Source organism: Schistocerca americana, chromosome 5, assembly GCF_021461395.2.
Source record: "Schistocerca americana isolate TAMUIC-IGC-003095 chromosome 5, iqSchAmer2.1, whole genome shotgun sequence".
NCBI lineage: Eukaryota > Metazoa > Arthropoda > Insecta > Orthoptera > Acrididae > Schistocerca > Schistocerca americana.
The window spans coordinates 460,177,317-460,198,914 of record NC_060123.1 but is presented as its reverse complement, the minus strand read 5'-3'; the positions used below and the strand labels follow the sequence as shown (position 1 = coordinate 460,198,914).

Below are 21,598 nucleotides of genomic sequence, written 5' to 3'. Positions count from 1 at the left end.
CTAAAAGGGGATATACCTAAAAGGGTTGATACAAATTAGGGTAGCATGAGTGGTCAAGGTTTTAGGAGAGTATCACAGAAATGCTCAAAAATTTGAATTGGCAAATACTTGAAATTACATACAAACTATGGTAGGTAAGCATACTTACAAAGTTTCAAGAACCAGTATTAACTATAGTACTTTGGAATATACCACAGCCTCGTATGTATCACTTCCATAGGACCATAAATACAAGGTCAGGCTAATTACAGTGAACATAGAAGCATTTCAATTGCTACTCTTCCTGCACTCCTTACACGAATGGAATGAGAAGAAACCATGATGTTGGGTTCAATGGAAAGTGCCCTATTCCATCCACTTCACAGGGGTTTGGAGAGCACAGGTGCCTTGTAATCAATCTGCAGAATCTCATTAATGAGATGAGAAGAAAATAATAAAATGGCAGTAACAGTGAAATTGTAATTGTGACTGCTAAGTCATGCACAAACCTTCTGCACAGCAGAAAAGAAAAGAAGAAAACCCACAATGACAGATTCTATATGCCACATTTCTTTCATATGTCAATGATATAGTGATCTTAAGGCATATTTTTGAAGCTGGAATTTGAATTGCACAAATGGAGTCGAGAATTGATGAGAGTTGTAAGATATTCAATGAGAACCATGTAATTTATATTTAAGGAAAACAGTTACTCCTCTCAGAATTTAAAACTAGCCAAATTTCCACGCACATAAACATTTAAACTTGGTTTGTTCCCTATTTAATACCCAAAGAAACAAACAAGTTCTAAAAGACTGAAATTCAGAATTAAGTTTAAAATTAATTTGTTTACTTTTCAATGGTAACCATTTTATGACAGTGCCTACATTTCAATATTTTTCATTCATGGATGTTATATACATAGTTTCTGTTTACCAGCTATCAAATTTAAGAATCTTTTTGCTCTTACATTCCTTTCCAACACCCATAATTATATATTTTATTATAGAAAGACATTTCATCTCTTAAGAAATGAAAACACAGATAATTGAACTATAAAATTAATATTAGGCATGCCAGCATAGCAAAGCTTATAATGCAGTATATTACAAATTTCATGTAAAATTAAACTAAATGACTAAGAATGATATTTGTGCATCAGAGATGAGACAGGAGCAGATGCAACCAAAATTTGCTCTTATGAACAAAATGAACTTGAAACAGTATTGTTAACTGTAGCATAATTTATTTTCAATTTCATGACCACCACTTTCATACATCCTTTCACAACTTGCTAAGCTTAACATGTACATAACAGTAGATACTTACATAAATAAGATTTTCATTATATCTGATGTGCAGATTCCTCAATATAGTGTGCTCATGTAAATCAACAAGTGTGATCATATCTTCTACACCTCGTACAGATGTTTCATGCATAGTCTTGATGATTTGGTCATTTGATACGACCATTTGCTGAAACACACAAATCAGCTTAATATTAGTTCACAACATACTAAATGAAAAATCCAGACATCCTGCACAGAACAATTTTGCATATGAACAGTGAAATTTAATTATTGAAACATAATACTTACAAAATAAATTTTATCTACAGTCAATGTATTCATCCGAAAAACATTCTATAGCTACAAACAATATGAAAATCAATGTATTTGTGTAAGACAGATGTCACATAAATCCCACAAATGACTAGTGAACTCCTATTTAGTCAACATTTCAAAAAATACTACAATAGTAAAAAAATATTTGTAAACAACATAAGAATTTTATATCATGTCTTTTTAAAGTTACAGAAGACATCAATCACAGCAAGAACTAATTTTTGCAAGAGTAGGGAAGACTGGATTAATAGAAGAGACAGACTAGTCCCAACAAAGTGGAGCATGTTTTATCATGGGATCATTTAGTCAGCATGAGAGAACTGGAGAGATGCTCAACAAACTCTAGTGACAGAATTTACAAGGCAGGCTTTGTACATCATGGAAAGGTTTACTATTAAAATTCTGGAAGGTTACATTCTGGAAAGACTTGAGCAACATATAACTTCCTCCTATACATATATCACAAAATACAAATTGCTGAAGTCTGAGAAATTAGAGCTAGTATGGAGACTTACTGACAATCCTTCTTCCCATGCAATATTTTCAAATGGAAAAGGAAAGGGGAGATCAGATAATGAACTGAACTGAATTGAATTGAACTGAAATGAACGAAATTGAATTGATTTATTTGCCTGTAAACAACTGTTGTGTTTTGTAAGCATTGTCAATGGACGCATAATTTTACAGACATGAACATATAAAAACAATATTACATAATATTGCTTACCTTGATCTCATCACATAATTAGTTTTGTTACAACACAGATTATGTAGAGTACAGATTAAATTGTATCCCATAAATTACTGTTTTTTTCCAATCATATTCATGATAAAAGATCATCTTTTTTCATTATGTACATAAATTCATTGGTGTTATAGAATGATTTGTCTTTCAACCATGTCCCAACCACTATTTTTAATTTATTTTCATGTGTTATTGTCGTGTCAGATGGTACATCATTGAAAAATATTTTGCCAGCATTATAGAATTATTTTGAACTTTAGTTAAACAAATCCAAGTGATATTCAGTAAGTCCCTGTCTAATTTCATATGAGTGTACATCATACATGTGGACATTCTGTTTGGCATCAGTAAATACTTTGAGTATGCATAGACTGGGAACTGTAAGGATTCTGTGCTCAATAAAGTACTGTCACAGCAAGATGTTAAACTGCTTAAACCAAAAATACATCTAATGGCTTTCTTCTGTCAGAGGAAAACCTCTTTTCTCTCTCTCTCTCTCTCTCTCTCTCTCTCTCTGGCAGAGTTTCCCCAAAAAACTATTCCATAATGCAAATGTGTATGAAAAAAGGCACAGTATTCCTTAAGTGCAAACTCATTGCTCACATAGTCCTTCAGTATCCTAAGGAGGTATAGAACTCTTGTCAACTTACTGCAGGCATTTTCCTGTGTGGATATTCCACCATAATTCACTATCAAAATATATACCTAGCAATTTTACGTAATGCTTAAGTTCATTTTCTCTGTTTTTAATATCTCTAAAAGAATAAAGGATGTATTCAGTTTTATTTTTATTTAATGTCAAACCATTTTCATGGAACCACTGAGCAGCCTTTCATATCACAGAGCTGTTCTTTTGTTTGACAACACTCACATCATTACATGAGGTGACAAAAGTTCAGCCATCAATATACATCAAGGATTTATAAGGTAATTGTTGAGCAGGTCATTCACATGGACAATAAATAACAAAGGTCCTTGTGGGACTCCAAATTTTACCTCGAGAAGGTCAGATTTTTTATTTACAACAACTTTTTGGTTTCTGTTTGTCAAATATGATTTCAGCAGTGCCAGCTCTATTTTAGTTATTCCATGTATTTCAAGTTTCTTAATTAAATTCAATGTAAGAGGGATTTACTAGAGAGGTATACGTGTGCTCCCTATTTTCAAAACCATGTAGTACTGATATTACAACTTCTTGAACTGTCTTAGTTGTTGACAGTCCACTTCAGAATGAGTATTGGGCCTTGTTAAGTAGGGTGTAACACTCAAAAAATCATTTAATTCGCCTTTCATTACAGTTTCAATTATTTTTGATATTATTGGTACCATTGCTATAGGTCTGTAATCTTGGGGCGAATTTATGTCCACTTTTTTTGTATATAGTTAAGACAATTGTCAGTTTTGAGCAGTCCAGAAATGTTCCCTATTTATAAGATTATACATTGGAATGCATCCAGTATCTTTTATTTTATTTAGGAAAAACTGGAGAAACCATATATGTCTTCAGTTCTGGAGTTGCTCAGTGATCTGACTGCACCCAGGACTGAGAAATGTAGTTATCATTGACTTTTTTCTTTGCAGAAATGATATCTTTTCTGTAAAGCTTTTTAAATTTGGTGTATAAATGTCTATACTTGTTATTAGTGCAAGAATTGTCATAATAAATTTTTAACAGACTTCTTAAATTATTCAAGTAAGGTGTATACCAGTCAGTTACATTTGTCTTCTGTTTTTTTCCTTGCATTTAATCCATTGTGTTGCTGATGACACAACCATTATGATTAACAAAACACCCAACTGCCATCTAGAGAACACTGTATTCAAAGAAGCTCTAGATTTGTTCACTTCAAATGGTTTGTCACTCAATGTTAATAGGACCCAATTCATTCAATTTCAAACAGCAAATAAAAAACAGGAACATATTGAAATAAAATATGGTGACAAGGAAATATTGAGAGTTGAGTCTTCCAAATTCTGGGGATTACACATAAACAACAATCTAAACTGGTCAGTTCACATCAACGACCTATGTAAAAGACTGAATACAGTACCATTTGCCATTCGCTCAATTTCACCTCTTTCTGACTTGAAAACAATTAAGGCTGCATACCTAGAATATTTCCAGTCACGTACGACATATGCCATCATATTTTGGGGTAAACAGTCATGAGCGAACAAAGTCTTTACTGCACAGAAAAGAGTAATCAGAATTATGGCTAGAGTGCACCCAGATGCTCTTCAAACAGCTCAGGAACCTCACCATGCCATCTCATTTCATTTTTCACTAATGTGCTTTGTGAACAATAACCATACAATATACAAAACAAACAGTGAATATCATGATCATGATACAAGATGTAAATATGATCTTCACAAAGATATAAAAAATTTCCCACTAATCCAAACCCTGGTAATCCGAATGTTCGGTTAATCCAAACATGAAAAATGTTAATTTGAGTATGAAAAACTGTGCAATAAACTGCTGTACTTACACACTATTTTAATTTACACAGTACAGTAAACATTTATTAGAAAAATTGGCAAGAAAACATTATGTTTAAACAATGCATAACAATGAAAGAAAAGCTGTCAAACTTACTAAAATACAGTGAACATTTTATCTCACTTTTTAGATGACAAAAACTCAGTCATTGTTTCTTGGCGTAATGAAGACAGTCTGTTATATGATGCATAGTTGCATCATCATCTCATAAACATCAAATCAGCAGGTGTAGGAGTGGGCTGTTGCTCCAAATAATGTAGTGTGAGGTCAAGGTCTTCTGCTGCGTCACTGTGTGACACCAGCTCTCCTTTGTCACTTTCAGGCTGATTGTCACTTCTGCCACAATAGTTCACTTCTTCCTGGTCTTGAGTCACAGCAGCAACTAAATCAGCATCAGTAAGGTTCTCCACACATACCCCATCCACTGCCATCCACTCATCTATGTCTCCTTCACTAGCTTCTTTACATCCAGGGATTGTCTGTATCATTTGTAGTAGATTTTCCTATTCATTTTCAACTAGGTTGTCCTGAAATTCAAGATATGTCCACAGTTTGCTCCGCAATTTTCTCAGATTATTTTCTGAAATATTTTGGCATGCCTCAGCGGCCCAATAAACAACATCTTTCACATTGGTCTTTTTTATTTTGTCCACTAAAGGAATGCTATCGTCTTGGCTCAGCATTCTTAAACATTGTTTTCTGTAAATCAGTTTTAATGTTTGCAGTATGCCCTGGTAGAAGTGGTGTAACATTTGGCACCAAAAACTTCGCTACAATTTCTCCATCACATAATTCCTCAGTGCTGGGGTGAGATGGCGCGTTATCAGTCAAAAGGATTGCACAGGGAGATAAATTGTTTTCCTTATAAAACCGTAGAACAGAGGGAACAAACTGGCCGTGAAACCATTCTTTGAATAGGTTACCATCCATCTACGCTTTTTCTGGTTGCGATAATATATGGGCAGGGACTTCATGTTGCAGTTTTTAAAAGCTCTGGGTCTAGCATATTTGCTGATAAGCATTAAAGGCAGCTTGTGATCACTAGCAGCATTGCTGCATGCTAATAAAGCCACATGATCTTTTACATTTTAAAACTAGGGGCATGGTCTTTTGCTTTTGATGCCAGGCTTTTTGTTGGCAATGCCCTAAAATTCAGGCCAGTCTTGTCAGCATAATAAATTTGTTGGGGAGAATACTTTCTCTCTTTTATCATTTTTTCAAACTCACCCAAGTATTCCTTTGCTGCATCACAGTCTGAAGAAAGCTTCTCTCCAGTAATCATTAGCTGACAGATTCCATGGTGTTTTTTGAATCTGTCCAACCAACCCGTAGTCACACTAAAACACTCATCACCATTCATTAACATGTTCAGGTAAACAGCCTTCTGCTGAACCAGTGCTTCACTCAAAGGAGTTCCCCTTTCTCTTTCCAGTGTAAACCAAAGGAAAAGAGCTTCATCCACTTTATCGTACTGGGACTGTTTCAAAGTCTGCAGAATTTCGAGTGTTTTTCCCAAAGAAGTTGCACAGGACTGTTCAAGCTTCACTCGGTTCTTCTTCCAGTCACAAATGGTTGCTTTACCAACACCCAATTCCATTGCCAGTTTAGATACATTCTCACCATTGTCTATCCACTTCAAAGCATTCAGTTTTTCTTTGAGAGTTACGTTGTATGTTTCTGTTTACTCATGACGAAAATACGTACACCACTACACCTGAACAAATACAATACAACTGATACACGCATGCCAGCAATTGATAACTAACACCACCAAGCGCTTTGTGAGCCAACTGGCAGTGCACTGACCTCAGCCACTACAAAGGTCTCAACAATGCACAACAACAAGGTCAGGGAGTGAGAGTGAGTCATTGTTCCCACACTTGTTCCCATTTGTTACCATGGTGTACCTACTTATCTGCTTGGTATACTTCATTCTAGAAACTCATCACTGTAATTCCGGCTAATCCATACAAATCAGTAATCTGAACAAGGTTCAGTCCCAATTAGTTCGGATTAATGGGACCCTACTGTACTTTGGTACCAGAAGTAGTCTCTGACACACTCCTTGAGATGTCTGGTGGAGTAATGATGCTGATGCAGATGAGGTACAGCTCTGTGCAAAGATAGAGTGACACATTGCCTGTCATGTTAAGCAGTGTCATGTCTGCATACACTCCACTCTCACATGATGAATGTTTTATTAACAGTCTAGGTTTTTAAAGCTAAGATTTTTCCAAATTGAGCTACTTGATTTAGTTTGTTGGTACTGAACTGCCTGTGAAAAAAAGAAGAAAGACAGGGTCTGACTCATTTGAATTCAGATTTTTGGTGTTGAAAATACTTCTCCTGATGTTAGCCCAAGATTGAAAGATTTTGTTTCAGGAGCACGATATTCATGTTTTTCCAAGAGCTTCAGAAATGTTAAGAAAATGTGTAAAATTTTCCCGGATGGTAAAGCTAGCTTTTACTTGCCAAGAAGTGGGTTATTGCTTTACATTATCCATGTGAATAACATAATTTGGGAATACAATGTAACGAGCTTCATAAAAGGATGAGAGATCATAAATAACAATGTCAGCAGCCACTGTATAATCTATTTTGTTGTTATTAAACAAACATTACTTCATTAATTCTAAATAACTGACCATAAACAACTTAACAGTGGAAATTTGCTTCACAAAATCAGTTTGGTTTCCAACGTATATCTGCTAGCCACTCCAGTCATTGTCTATATCCCTTGCACTTCTTGATCCCCTTCTCAGTACCTATCATTGGTTTGAGTTCATCATCCATTCTCTCTCTCTCTCTCTCTCTCTATCTATCTATCTATCTACCTATCTCGTGGTTCTTTGTGTCCTGAGTCACTTCTTCTATACTATTTGCTCTCTCTCTCTCTCTCTCTCCAGTTCCTGTTTAAGTGATTTCCATTTCAGCTACACTGCTCTTAATATGCCCTTTCCTTATATCTTGGTTGCAAACTGTTTTCTCTGTTGCTTCTAATTTCTGTGCTGTCTATTTTGTCTTCCTGCAGCAATTCATTGGCGATGTCCTTCTTATATTGTTTTAAAACACCTTCTCTGACTTCTTGTCCTGGGTGACTTCTTCCATTTAATTTGCATTTAGCATCATTCCTTTCAATGTTGTCCTTCACTCAGCCAGATGAAGGAACCTCTGGTTCTCAAAGCTTATATATTTTGTGACTGTCTGTGTATAAAAATCTCTGCTACAACATAACTGATTAATTCATGGAGATCTGTTCCATCTATGCAACTATTGTTTATTGCCATATGTGTTTTGCTTTTTGTATCTTCATTGGCCTTAATGCAAGTTTCTTTTTATACATATAATAAACATATTATGTGGTAGATACAATATGTTACTATGTTACATCGTAACTACCACATAATAAATTTATTACATGTATAAAAAGAAACATATGTTACCCACCACAAATGTAATATAATAACATTTTGTAACCACCACATAATACATTTATTACATGTCTAAAAAGGAACATGTATTAAAGGCCACTGAAAATGCTTCACAAATAAATGAAGTTAAATGCATATGGCAATAAACGAACTGCCTTTCATTTAGTTGCATAGATGGAACATACCTCTATGAATTTTGAAGCAATGGAGGAATGATGGAAAACAGAAAAAAATTATGATAAATGATTAAACCAATATTTTTATCAAAAGCAAAATTCACTTGAGAAACTATAAAATTGAGACACACAACTTCTGGCCAGTTATTACCTTCAAAAGGCCAAATTCTTATTACTGTCAATAGACATACATAAAAGTACAAGAAAATATTCTAGCTTACAGAACTGTTATTTCTTTCCTTGAAGGAGGAAGAGGTATAGGTTGGGGAATGTTAAAAAGGAAATGTTAAAATGATAGTGACTGACATCTTGTGAGGACAAGAAGAGCTGTGAAATGGATTCTAGGAGCAGTAGTTGAAATGTGAAGTTGAAACCAGTTGTAAACTATCACAATCAAACCAGAAAAGCAACTTAATGCTTCAACACTGAACAAGCAGTTAACTACAACCAACCTTGTAAAGTATATAAAGATACTAATAGGTCATAGTGAGTGAACACTCAAACATGAACATAAAATGGATGAAAGTTCTTGGCAAATTTGCCACATCAAATATGAACTTCAGAACTTTTTATCCAAAGATTCTGTCACAAAATACTTTGTAGCCATCAACATAAAACAACCGAATCCTTAAGTATTTGCTACAGGACAGTTTGTCAGCGTGTTGAACTTACACTACAACATCATAAATGATATTGGATCACAATAAATCATTGTCAGTCAGTGACAGTGCTGAGTTCAACAACAGGTACATAACAAAAACTGCTTAATTATGAAGCAACTAACCACTCAGTACAACAACAGTCAACACACAATGTGGCACAATGCATCCCCTGGTATATCTGGTGCTGAGGTAGTTTGAAGAACTCAGACAAACTTCTGTCATCTGGAGTGGTCCACAAACTCACAAGATTTCAATATCATTGAACCCCTGTAGTGCTTTATTAGGCATGATCTTATTCAGAGACGGTGTATATGCCCTCACCTTCCTTCGACATTTAAACTGATGTGCACATCCAGTAATAAGAAAAACTATAGTTTAATGTGGACACTGAACCATAGTGCAATTTGACATTCTTCATATTTCCAAATCATTGTCAGACATGTAAGAAGCAATAAATAACAGGAAAACATCCTAGAAATACTTGAAGATCATACCCCAAATCTTTAGATTAGGTGTTTGTGCCACCAAAAAACATATAGTCACTCAGTATCTCCCCCAACCTTCAAACCAATACTGAAGTCAATAAGATGCACAATGTGTTTAATTGCATCAAAATTATTACCGGCATGTATCATGAGCCTGGCAGGGAAAATTGTTACTGTACGTAATTTCTGAGGAGACTATACATCACATCAAACAGACACTCATACTTTAGTTAGCAAACAGAGTAAATGTATGTAATTTTAATATAGTAATTTCAACATCAGTTTCACTCAAAAGCAGAATATTGTAGAAAATTATGAATGCAACCCCTCAAACAGTTGTAATAATGGAAGATAAAAATGGCAATGGAAAACCTAGAATGAAAGATAAATATGTGTATGAGGACCACTGTTCACTGAATAAAAATGGCATCATGCAGTGAACAGAAACATTGAAAAAGGTGTTCTTTTATAAAAAGTCCTTTGCCAGACAGATAATAAATGAAGAGCACAAATACAGTCAGCCTCTCAGCTAGCACTGCAGCCCAATTTATAGAGTATCAGGGAGTTGATGGTGCACCAGAGTACAGGGAGAGAGTGGCCTTGTATGTGTGAAGTATATGGGCTTCTTAGGGTTCTCCTGAACAACTTTTCCTAAGGGTCAACAACTAATCAGTCTTTTCTATGGATCAACATCTCATCTGTTCAGAGTTTAGCAGTCAGCCTCATATACAATAACAAGGGGAATAGGTCCCACCCTGGTAGTGCAATATTATGTTCATTATGTCAAAAATGGATTTATTTTTCACCTTGGTTACATTTTAAACCAATGCACTTCATCTTTTCTCCACTACAAGAGCCAAAGAACATGAAAGGGAGGCCATAGCTGGGAAGGGAGTATTACGAGTCTACCCCCCTTATTACTCAAAAACTACGTTAAGAAAGCAGTAAAGGAAATAAGAAATAAAATTTGAAAAGGGAGTTAAAGTTCAGGAAGAAGAAATAAAAACTTACAGCTTGTCTCTGTTGGAGAAAGACAAGGAATTACTTGGAAGCTCATTTAAATGGAATGGATATTGTCTTGAAAAGGGATAACAGTACAAATCTCAACAAAAGCAAAACAAAGTTAAAGGAATTTAATCATATTAAATCAGGCGATACTGCAGAAATTAAATTAAAGACATATACATTAAAAGTAGACAAATTTTGTTATTTTGGCAGCAAAAGACTGATGGTTTCCGAAGCACAGAGGATATACAATGCAGACTGGTAACAGTGAGAGACATGCTTTCTAAAAAGGGAAATATTTTAACATTAATATAGATTTAAGTGTTAGAAAGATCTTTCTGCAACTATTTTTCTTGAGTACAGCCTTTGTAATGTTTGCTGGGGTCAATCACTATAGTGATTTTTGGAGTCAATGACTACATTGATTACACTCCTTCTCCTGTTTGGTGAACTATGTTGATCCCCAAACATCTATTTATTATTATTGTGAATGAAGTTTCTTCCACTATTAATTTACAAGGTCAGTTTGTTGGAACTTGAACATTATTTATTCACATACATCAACTTTCCCACATACAAACACTTACAAACAAACATCTGTTGTTAATAAAATGTGCCAAAATGTAATTCAGTAAAATCGTGAAACAGAGTGGTGCTTAAGTTGTCCGTTTCACACTGAAGACTGAAGTGTACTGCCCTTTTGTTTGCTAAGCCTATTGCACAGCACTTCTGGTGTCAACAACAATGTTACATTCATAATCTGCAAGGGTACTGTACCCTTATACCCAGAACAGAGGTAAAGCATGGGTGATAAACAGTGCAAGCAAGAAAATAATAGAATTTTTTGAAATGTGTTGCTACAGAAGAATGTTGACTATCATATGGACAGATAGGACAACTAATGAAGATGTACTGAGGTGAACAGGGAAAAAAAAGAAATTTTTGGCACAACTTGACAAAAAGAAAGGATCTCTCAACAGGATGTGTCCTGGAGCTACAGGTGAGTATTGTAGAGGGAGACTAAGGCTTGACTACAGTAAGTATGTTTAAACTGAACTGAAGAGTATGCAGACTGCAATAGTTATCCAGAGATTCAGATACTTGCAAAGGATAGACTGTCATTGGGAGTTGCACCAAACCAGTTTTTAGACAGAATACACAACAACAACAACAACAACAACAGATTTCATCTTTTGTAAGGTCTGCAAAATGACTTTACCTATGGATGCCAATATCTCTTCACCAGATCACAATGTTTACTTTGGATATGGGAGTAGACACAATTAAAACACAATATTTTAGATACAAGAAACAGTAGACAAAGTATGTCATACTACAGAAAAAAATACCAGGAATTTATGCAAACCGGAAAACTATTTTTAAACATATTTGCTCTAATAAACAGCATCAGAAACACAGTTAAACAATTAGTCTGTAAATTATCTTCTTCTGTATTTCCAGCACCGTGCTTAGTAGTCCCTTCTTCCCTCCTCTGGAAGTTGGTTTCCAAATCAAGACGATGTATTTAGCACCATTCCCAGTTTTAAATTTACCTTTGTTCTGTGAATTTGCTCAAGTATTACTTCATCATACACCAGCATCCAGCGATGAGATGTTCCTTCAATTTTCTTTTGAAGGTGTTTGGTTCCTTCATGTTCTTTATGTCAAGTGGCAGTCTGTTACAAAATAAGCTTCATGTTTCCCATGTCAGAAATTTGTCCATCTCTATTCCCAGAAAACTATTAAAGTCCACTTCTTCTGTGTCTGCATCCTCAATGCTTGGAACAAAATCCTCTGAGCTGACAGTTATGTTTGAAATTTTTTACATGTTTTTTTGTCCTATTGATCAATATGCTATTTTCTCTAAAACATCTTTCTGCCATGTGCATGTTCTGTTTTTCTATACCAGTAAAGTTGTGCTGTCAGCATACAGAATCACCTTCCCATTACTGCAGTGGATATATCATTTATGTACAAGATGAAGAGCAGTGGTACTAGCACTGAACCCTAAGCTACTTCATATTTCATCTCTAATAAATCAAAGTGGACATTTTTCTCAGTATTTCCAAATTTATGTTTTATTTTAGAACATTGCTACCTGCTGTCTACATATGTTTTTCTTTTTATAATATCCACAGCTTTCCGACTTATGCCAAGCAATGCAATTTCTCTGGAAAAATTCTATATCAGACACAATTAAAAGCTTTAGGAAGATCTAAGTATAAACCAGATACTTTCCTCTGATCATCCAGGGCATCGATAATGTTTGTCACATACTTCACCACAGCAGTCTTTATGTACCTCCCCTTTCTGAACCCATGGTGTGCTTTGTTTAAGATGTTTTGTTTCTAAAGAAAGTTTTTCTATATAGCTGGTTTGTTACGTCAGTGGTAAAGTGCCAGACCACAAATCCAAATGTATTGGGTTTGATCCCTAGTCAACCCTAGCTCTTTCACTTTTGGCAATGTTTGTTGATGTGAAAAATGATATGATGCACAGTGACTCAGATACCATATTAAACTATACCAACCACACACTTTTACTGTGATCGATGGCAATTGGCTAACTTCAAGCCACTCTGGAATGTTTGTGGTCGCTTCCAAGATTAGCTACATAACAGTATTGTATACTGTAACAATAAGCAGCATCAGGAATATAGTGTTCATCATGTGCACTGTTGTGCTTAGTGATTGTTAATGTTATTTACAAAAGTGAGTGAAGGGGTTGTACCTGTTCCTTGTAGAGTCTTGTCATCAACTTTCATGTCATTTCTACAACACATTAACCTGTTGCACATTCATTCCTTTTACAAGTTGCAAACTGGCTACTCTGGGAAAAGGAGGCAGAGCTTATCTCAGCAGTCAATGTGCTATGAGCTGATCCCACGCTTCCACTCTCAGCATACTCCACTCAGGGGCCAAGTAAAGGTATACGCTCTGTAGGTCCCACTGTAACTGGCTATATAAGTCAGTTCAGAGACCAGAGACAGGTGACTACATACCACTTTCAAAAGGACCATGCCTAGTAAAGCTTAGATTGATGACTGCTTTACTTTACTTACTATAAAGTTTATTATTCTGTCTGTTCACAGTATTTCATAGATGGAATAGTTGTGATAGTTCTGGGTCAATAATTTTCTGGATCTCCTTTATACTCTCCTTTAAATACTGTTACTGTCCTGCTCCTTCTAAAGCATTTTGGCAATACTCCTCCTTTCATTGCTAAATTTATCAATAATGTCAGAGACTTTGCAAGATATTTAAGACAGTGTTTAAGAATTTCTGCCAATATGCCACCCATCGAAACTGTTGTATTTTTATTTTTTAGTGGTTCAAGTATTTTCCATTTTCAATTCATTTATTGAGAGAATGAATTGTTTTGGTTTTATATAATCTCCCAACCATGCTCTTTGGGCCTTTATATGCACCTAGTGCTTCCTGAGCTGCTGCTTCAATACTTTCTTCAATTTCTCCCAAGCTGGATCTACATAATCCTCTGCACTAATGATTTGCTCTCTCACTTTCTCTGCTAGCCATTTCCGATATAAAATTTTGTAGATTCATTCCATAATGACTGTGTATTATATTTTTCTTCTTTTAAGGTTGGTTCTTTAGCAATCTTGTTCCTTCCTATATGCAATCTGATTTTTGCCATCAATAGGCTGTGATCACTCCTTATGTTGGCAGTTTGAAGTCCTAACGTCTAGCACTGACCAACGATTTATATTGCTCTTTATGGTCGTAGAAGGTGTTATTTATTCTCAGTTCATTTCCTGAACATAAGCTAATCGTAATTTCACCATTCTCATTTACAAAATTTTCATTAAATCGCTGTTTAAATTCAGAGATGGCACTATTTTCAGCTCGAGCATTAAAATCTCCCATTATGACAGCAAGTTCATTTCAAGATATCAGATTGATAACATCTTGTAACTGCTCACAGGAGGCCTCTCTTTTCATTCTACCGGGTGATCAAAAAGTCAGTATAAATTTGAAAACTTAATAAACCACGGAATTATGTAGATAGAGAGGTAAAAATTGACACACGTGCTTGGAATGACATGGGGTTTTATTAGAACCACCACATATGACTAACCGCGTGAAAGATCTCTTGAGCGCGTCGTTTGGTGATGATCGTGTGCTCAGCTGCCACTTTTGTCATGCTTGGCCTCCCAGGTCCCCAGACCTCAATCCATGCGATTATTGGCTTTGGGGTTACCTGAAGTCGCAAGTGTTTCATGATCGACCGACATCTCTAGGGATGCTGAAAGACAACGTCCGACGCCAATACCTCAGCATAACTCCGGACATGCTTTACAGTGCTGTTCACAACATTATTCCTCGACTACAGCTATTGTTGAGGAATGATGGTGGACATATTGAGCATTTCCTGTAAAGAACATCATCTTTGCTTTGTCTTACTTTGTTATGCTAACTATTGCTATTCTGATCAGATAAAGCACCATCTGTCATACATTTTTTGAACTTTTGTATTTTTTTGGTTCGAATAAAACCCCATATCATTCCAAGCATGTGGGTCAATTTGTACCTCTCTATCTACATTATTCCATGATTTATTCAGTTTTCAAATTTATACTGACTTTTTGATCATCCGGTAAATTTACAATTCTCTAGGCTGTACAGGGAAATAATGTTCAATTGGTGATGAGCCACTTTCAGTTTTAGTAAAACTATTCTCTCAGAGATGAGTTCATTTCTTCCTTTTTTTAATTTCCCTGGTGATCCATTTCTAATTTGATTTATCACTAATAGTTCTGCATACTTTAGGACAATCTATATTTATGTGGTGCCTTAATATATCACAGAATGATTCTCAGCGCTTTTCTACACTGTCTGTATTTAAACATAATCAATTTTAGAAAAATTTCTATCCTACTTAAATTATCATGTTTAGTTTGTCTAAATTCATTCACTATGTTGTCCTCACTTTAATACAGTTTCACAGTTCAATTGTTTGTCCAAAATGGTCAGTAACAACAGTATTTACATCCTAAAGTGTTTGTCTGTCTGTAGACTCATTTGACAAAACGCGATCTGTTAATGTGCTTGGTGTCTCTGGAAATTTTGCTGGATTTTGTACATGAATTGTACATCTCCACAATATCATGAAAACTTCTTGTATAACCACTGTCTGTCTTTATATCTATATTTTACTCATGCTATTACTACAAAAGCATATTTCTCTGTGACTAAATGCAGTAGCAGCATTCCATGGAAAAGCTTTCAGTGGTTGAGCTTGCTGATCTATATATTCCAACTACAAGGTTGCCACCTCCCACCCTCCCCCCTTCCTGAACTTCATTTGTCAGGAAGTGTCAGTGACAGTAAGTCTTTTCTGAAAGAATTTGTATTGAGTGTAGCCATACATGGAAGTGAAATATGGACAATAAATAGTTTAGAAGAGAATAGAACCTTTTGAAATGTGGTACTACAGAAGAATGCTGAAGGTTAGATGGGTAGATCACATCACTAATGAGGAGGTACTGACCAGAATTGAGGAGAAGAGGAATTTGTGGCACAACTTGACTAGAAGAAGTGATCGGTTGGTAGGACATGTTCTGAGGCATCAAAGGATCACCAGTTTAGTACTGGAGGGCTGTGTGGGGAGTAAAACTCGTAGAGGGAGGCCAAGAGATGAATACACTAATCAGATTCAAAGGATGTAGGTTGCAGTAGTTACTTGGAGATGAAGAAGCTTGTACACAATAGAGTAGCATGGAGAGCTGCATCAAACCAGTCTCTGAAACCAGTCTCTGGACTGAAGACCACAACAACAACAAGACTGAAGTCTTACTTTTAGTGTTATCACTATGTTTCATAATACTTCCAGGAATCTGCAATACCAGAATCCAGATTCTCAACAAATAGTTCCATTTAGCTTTGATTTCTTAAGATTTCCTATCACCTGTAGTAAAGATTTGAGAAAATCTAATTAGTCTGCTAATAACACACAATGCTTACACTAAATGTCTTTTTTTTTTTTTTTTTTTTTTTTGATTGTGCATATTGTATATGTGGATAAATATTTTGGAGGAAATGTTTGTATTATTAGAGAAATGTTTAATTATACCCGTGATCATCAGCCATGCATCATCTGTGTAGATGAGATTGACACTTTGATAACTGTCTAACATTTATGAAATACTACATACAGTACTACACACACCTCCAATCCTGCCAACACACCTGCATAGTCTTTTTCCCTTCCCCCTTCCCTCTTTCCACAAGACAGCCTCACAATGCTGCACCTGACAGCCCTTTCCTGACCCTACCAGTTCTTACATGCTCCCATAGGCAGCATTTGCATCTTACCCCACCATGTCTCTTCCGTATCCCCACTATCGACCCCAGCTATATTGCAGAGTCGCAGTCATACCTTAGCACACAAAGTCATACAGCAGTGGCCATGTGTGTCTGAGCTGTATTTGTATGAATGTGTATGACTTTTCTGATGAAGAATTTAGTCCAAAAGCTGAATATTTCCAACATTCTTTTTCCTTGTGCCTGTCTGTAGCTCAATGCCTCCTCTGTGGGGTGAATAGCAATTTATCCTTTCCATATTATTATTTATGAAATACTGATAGATATATCTGTCACATGCATTTAGTAGTCAACAGGCACACACACAAGAGCATGCACTTGGACATGTGCACACACACATACAGTTTTACTTTCTTAGGAAGTTTTAAAAACTGCACACTCCAATGCACCATAAAATATTCATTCATGAAAAAACTTTCAATAGTAATGAAGCAGCACAGTGTGTAACCACATTACGCAGTACCCTCTGATTGAGCATGCTCACCAAGAAAAGAGTTATTCATGGATGGGAATGAGGTAATCGTGGGAAGAAGATTGTGAGAGGGGGAGAACTGGGTAAAAATGAATAGGCTCTTCTCGTCAGACATTAGAAACTCAACTGGCAACCAACTTTCCAGTGTGTACTCAGTTTCTCCCATCTTCTTTCAATTTATATTTAGATGTTGCAGTGTTGCTGTATCCTCTGTTTTCATTGGGTTCACATTTTACTTCTTCTGGTGCTTCACACCAGTGTTTTACTCTCTTTTCCTGTCTGTATGTCTTTACTTTTTCACATTCCTCTCATTTTTCATCTTAGCAGCAATATTCTAATCTTTGATACTGCAGTACTTGTGTTACTCTAATTATGATACAAAGTCCCTTTGGACATGCATGCATGCATTCATGCATAAGATAAATGGGAAATCTGGGTTCGAGTCCCGGTCTGGCACAAATTTTCATTGTCATCATTCTGTTCTACAGCTGATGGTAGTCCTTATTTGCAATTCCAGATTCATTTGATATTCTAATCTGTTTTCTAACTTCACTGTAATCACATTAATTAATTGTAGGAATAATACCACCACGCCTTGGTCTGACCCAGATTCAGCATTAACTTGCAATGTACCTTGGACTGCTGTTCTAGGTGATGTAAGCATGTTTTTATCTTACAACACCTACCTATTCACAGCTCTTCTTCACTTCAGAATTAGTTCCCATTTTATAAAACTTCAAGAGTTTCCATACTGTTTTTTATTTTATTGTGCTGTGTCATGTCATGTTAAGCATAGCTTTATTTCCCATATTTAGAGCACAACATCCAATGCTCAAGACTTTCAGGTTTTTAATTACTTCGTTGTGTTGTGTTGTGTAAACACAGCTATATGTACTAAGTGTAGTGCCCGATACCAAAAGCTTCTTCTTCTTCTTCTTCTTCTTCTTCTTCTTTTTCTGGTTCCTATCCATTCTGAATGTTGGCAACCATCTTGACAGTGCTTTCCATGTCACTTGCAGCTCTAAATAGCTCTATAGATACCTAATGCTACATAAGACAAACGAGGCACCCTATGTATGTTCATGTTCTGTGGATCTCATCATGGAGGAGGTCCTTCAGAAATGAGTAAAGGTACACATCAACACAGAGAAACAGCTGTTAGAAACTAATTATGTACACTATTTTAATAATTAACAGTCTTTAAATGTTACTGAAGGGACAATGGTGAAGTAAAAAACCACCTCAGCATGAGAGCTGTTTGTTACAGTCAGGAAATCTGTGCAGTATGTTAACTAATGATGACACAACAGCAATGCCCAAAACACAAAATTAATTGAGTTGGGTGCTTAATGACATGAAACATGTACTACCTGGTGCTTATAATTTTTGTGTTTTGTGTGTGTGTGTGTGTGTGTGTGTGTGTGTGTGTGTGTGTGTGTGATGAAAATTAAGGTAATTATTAAAGTTAGACTTGCACAACAGATTCTCACTGAATAAAAGTTTGTTAGTTAGAGTTTAATGTTTCAGGGCACTAAAAGGAAAGGTTAGTATCAGGCAAGTGATGCTGCTGCAGCAATGCTAAAGTGGATGTTGTTCCATTGGCATGTAGCATGTACCTTCATAGGTCACCTGTGCAGTTTTCAGTTTTTTCCATCAACTGCACATCCACCCCAACATAGGTCAGCTTTAGGGTGAAAAATTTTTATAACGATGTGAATGATAAAGTTGTGATCTCCATGACCTATGACAGACAACATTCAACTGTCATATCTATTATATCCTACATCACTGAAATATCCTGAATCTCATACTCTGGAATTTAGCTTATAATTAGCTTCAGTTCATTAGGCAGCATACATCTGTGCTTTGCAGAGTACAGATGTAGATGTAGACTTCACAAAAAAATTATGATGTGGAATGTGGAGACTGAATAAAAAAGATTGCTGATATATATAACATGCCCAATGAACAAAAAATTGCATGTGTAATTGGTTTTCTGCAGGTTTGTTAATTTTTATATACATAAAATAAACTTGCAGCAGAAACATTAGCTTCTGCTATTGTAAAACAAGCAGAAACATTATAGGAGGAAAACGTAAGTTGTTCCTTACAGTTACTGAAAAGCTCTGCCATATTCATTATATATGTATCGACATATTTCCTCTTGTAGATAAAAACTTGAGGAGGTAAATTATTTACATTGTTCCAATACTATACATTTGCTTCAGACCATCTGCCTTTCTACTGACAGGCCACGGTGGAGCGATGAATATTATGATTACCATTGTACAGCCTTCAACACATAGAACATGAAGAAACATGACACTAATTACTTTATGCAGAGAAAGAAAGACTGTGTTTAGCATCCTGTTGACGGCAAGGTTATTAGATGGAGCACATGCTCAGATTGGATAAGGAAATTGTCAGAAAGAAGTTAACTATAAAGTGACAGGTTTTTCTTTGTTAGATGCAGAATCTTTACTGCCAATGAATTTCTGGTACTTTCTGTGAGGTGCCACAAACTAATTGTTACAAATTTCTCACCAAAAGTGGCCTGACTTTTATTTATTTATTCATATTTGTTACTATTCTGAAATTTTCTAAATCACCTGCTATAACAGTTGTGTTTTGTAACTACTTTACTTGAAACAAAACACTTACCTTTCCACTATCATCTTGGACCTTAACCTTGTTTCCTTCTGTTGATAGTACTTTAACACCAATGGGAACGTCAAATTCTCTTTTCCCCTCAGGTCTAATCCATAAATGACTAGTCTGAAAAATTATCAACATATGTTAGTTTACACACAATCCAGATAAGCATTACTCAAAATTTTATTGTGTATAAAAGAGAGATATTCCATATCTAGCATTCAAGACAATAGTGTTAACATATCCCTTCAGTACGAAACCAACTCTGCTCCTAATTCAATCTAGGCCTGTGGTAAAATTTACAGATAATTTACTAAATAACATAGCTTTATATGATATTATGTGATATAGCTTACCGATACAGTAAAATTTGCCATGATGTAAAGTTTTCACAATAAACTTAAAATCAACATTAATGATACATTATAAATGATGTACTACATGTCATCCACAAGGAAATATCCTGACGCAAGTGATAACAGTGTAAGCATCTGATATTTTGTCTGTTAAATACATCTTATCTTCCCTAATGATAAAGTGAGATAACTTTATCTCCTGTCTATACTGCTCAACCACTATCAAAGGTATGTGACATGGGATAGGCATCACAAATGTTTTTGATATGGTATGAACGCAATTTCCTCAGTGCAATATCCTATACACATGCATAGTGTATTTTTTCAAACAATAGTTCCAAGCCTGGGATAAAATAAAATAATTAAATCAAAGAAAAAATGTGTTGAATAATACAATTGTATAATATAAAGCTAATAAATTACAAACAAATTTAATTAATACTTAATGCATGAAGACAAAAATCTCTCAGAGCAAAGTTCATTGTGTCCCTAGTCTCAGTCTGGAGGTAATGCAAATATTTAAGCTCTTTCACTGTATCCTACCAATAAAAATGGAATGACACAATTATGTAGCAAAACCAAAATTTTACTTTGGTTTTTAGAATAGTCCTAAACATACATAAATAATATATGCTTCACTGTTAGGCGTGTTCCATGGAAAGTAAAAATGGTAAGTAAAGATCCTGTTATAAAAAGTACAAGAGTTTCTCAATAACACTGGAACAAAATTTATTATGCAACATCAATAAATCACTGAAAAATACATCTGTCACACAACACCTTTTCCATAACTTCAGACCTACTGACAAGATTAATTTTGCATTTTTAAACAAAGCTTTCAGAATAACTCACAACAAGCAGTATGTTTATGCTCTTTCTATCCAAGGTCATTAGTCAAAACATCATGTTCATCAAAGCAGAACATACAACAACTACAGCAAAAGCATGCAAGTGGATATATTCATATCTACAAGGTGAAGAAAAACTAGTAGAACTCACATAAGAATGGTGTACCACTAAATTCTATAACAAAGCAAATTTTCCTGCTTTTTGTAAGTGATCCACAACCAATTAGTCCCTACTGTAAGTACATTAAGCTTTCAGAAGATAAAAACTTGCTAATAAAAAGACCAGTGAAGTACCTTAGGATGGAATCAGGAAATTTG

At 35.4% G+C, this 21,598-nt stretch overlaps 1 protein-coding gene across 1 annotated transcript in view; it reads right to left on the bottom strand.

Moving 5' to 3' along the window:
* The window catches only part of LOC124616139 (myosin-VIIa-like), a 388,269-nt gene extending 367,770 nt beyond the window's left edge, over positions 1–20,499 (bottom strand). The window contains exons 1-3 of the mRNA XM_047144413.1: positions 20,433–20,499; positions 20,086–20,199; positions 1,309–1,455 (exon numbers count right to left, since the gene is read on the bottom strand). Coding sequence (XP_047000369.1) covers positions 1,309–1,455; positions 20,086–20,199; positions 20,433–20,453 — 282 coding nt within the window. The 5' untranslated portion in view covers positions 20,454–20,499. The remainder of the gene's footprint in view (positions 1–1,308; positions 1,456–20,085; positions 20,200–20,432) is intronic.
* Positions 20,500–21,598: the final 1,099 nt, after the last annotated feature.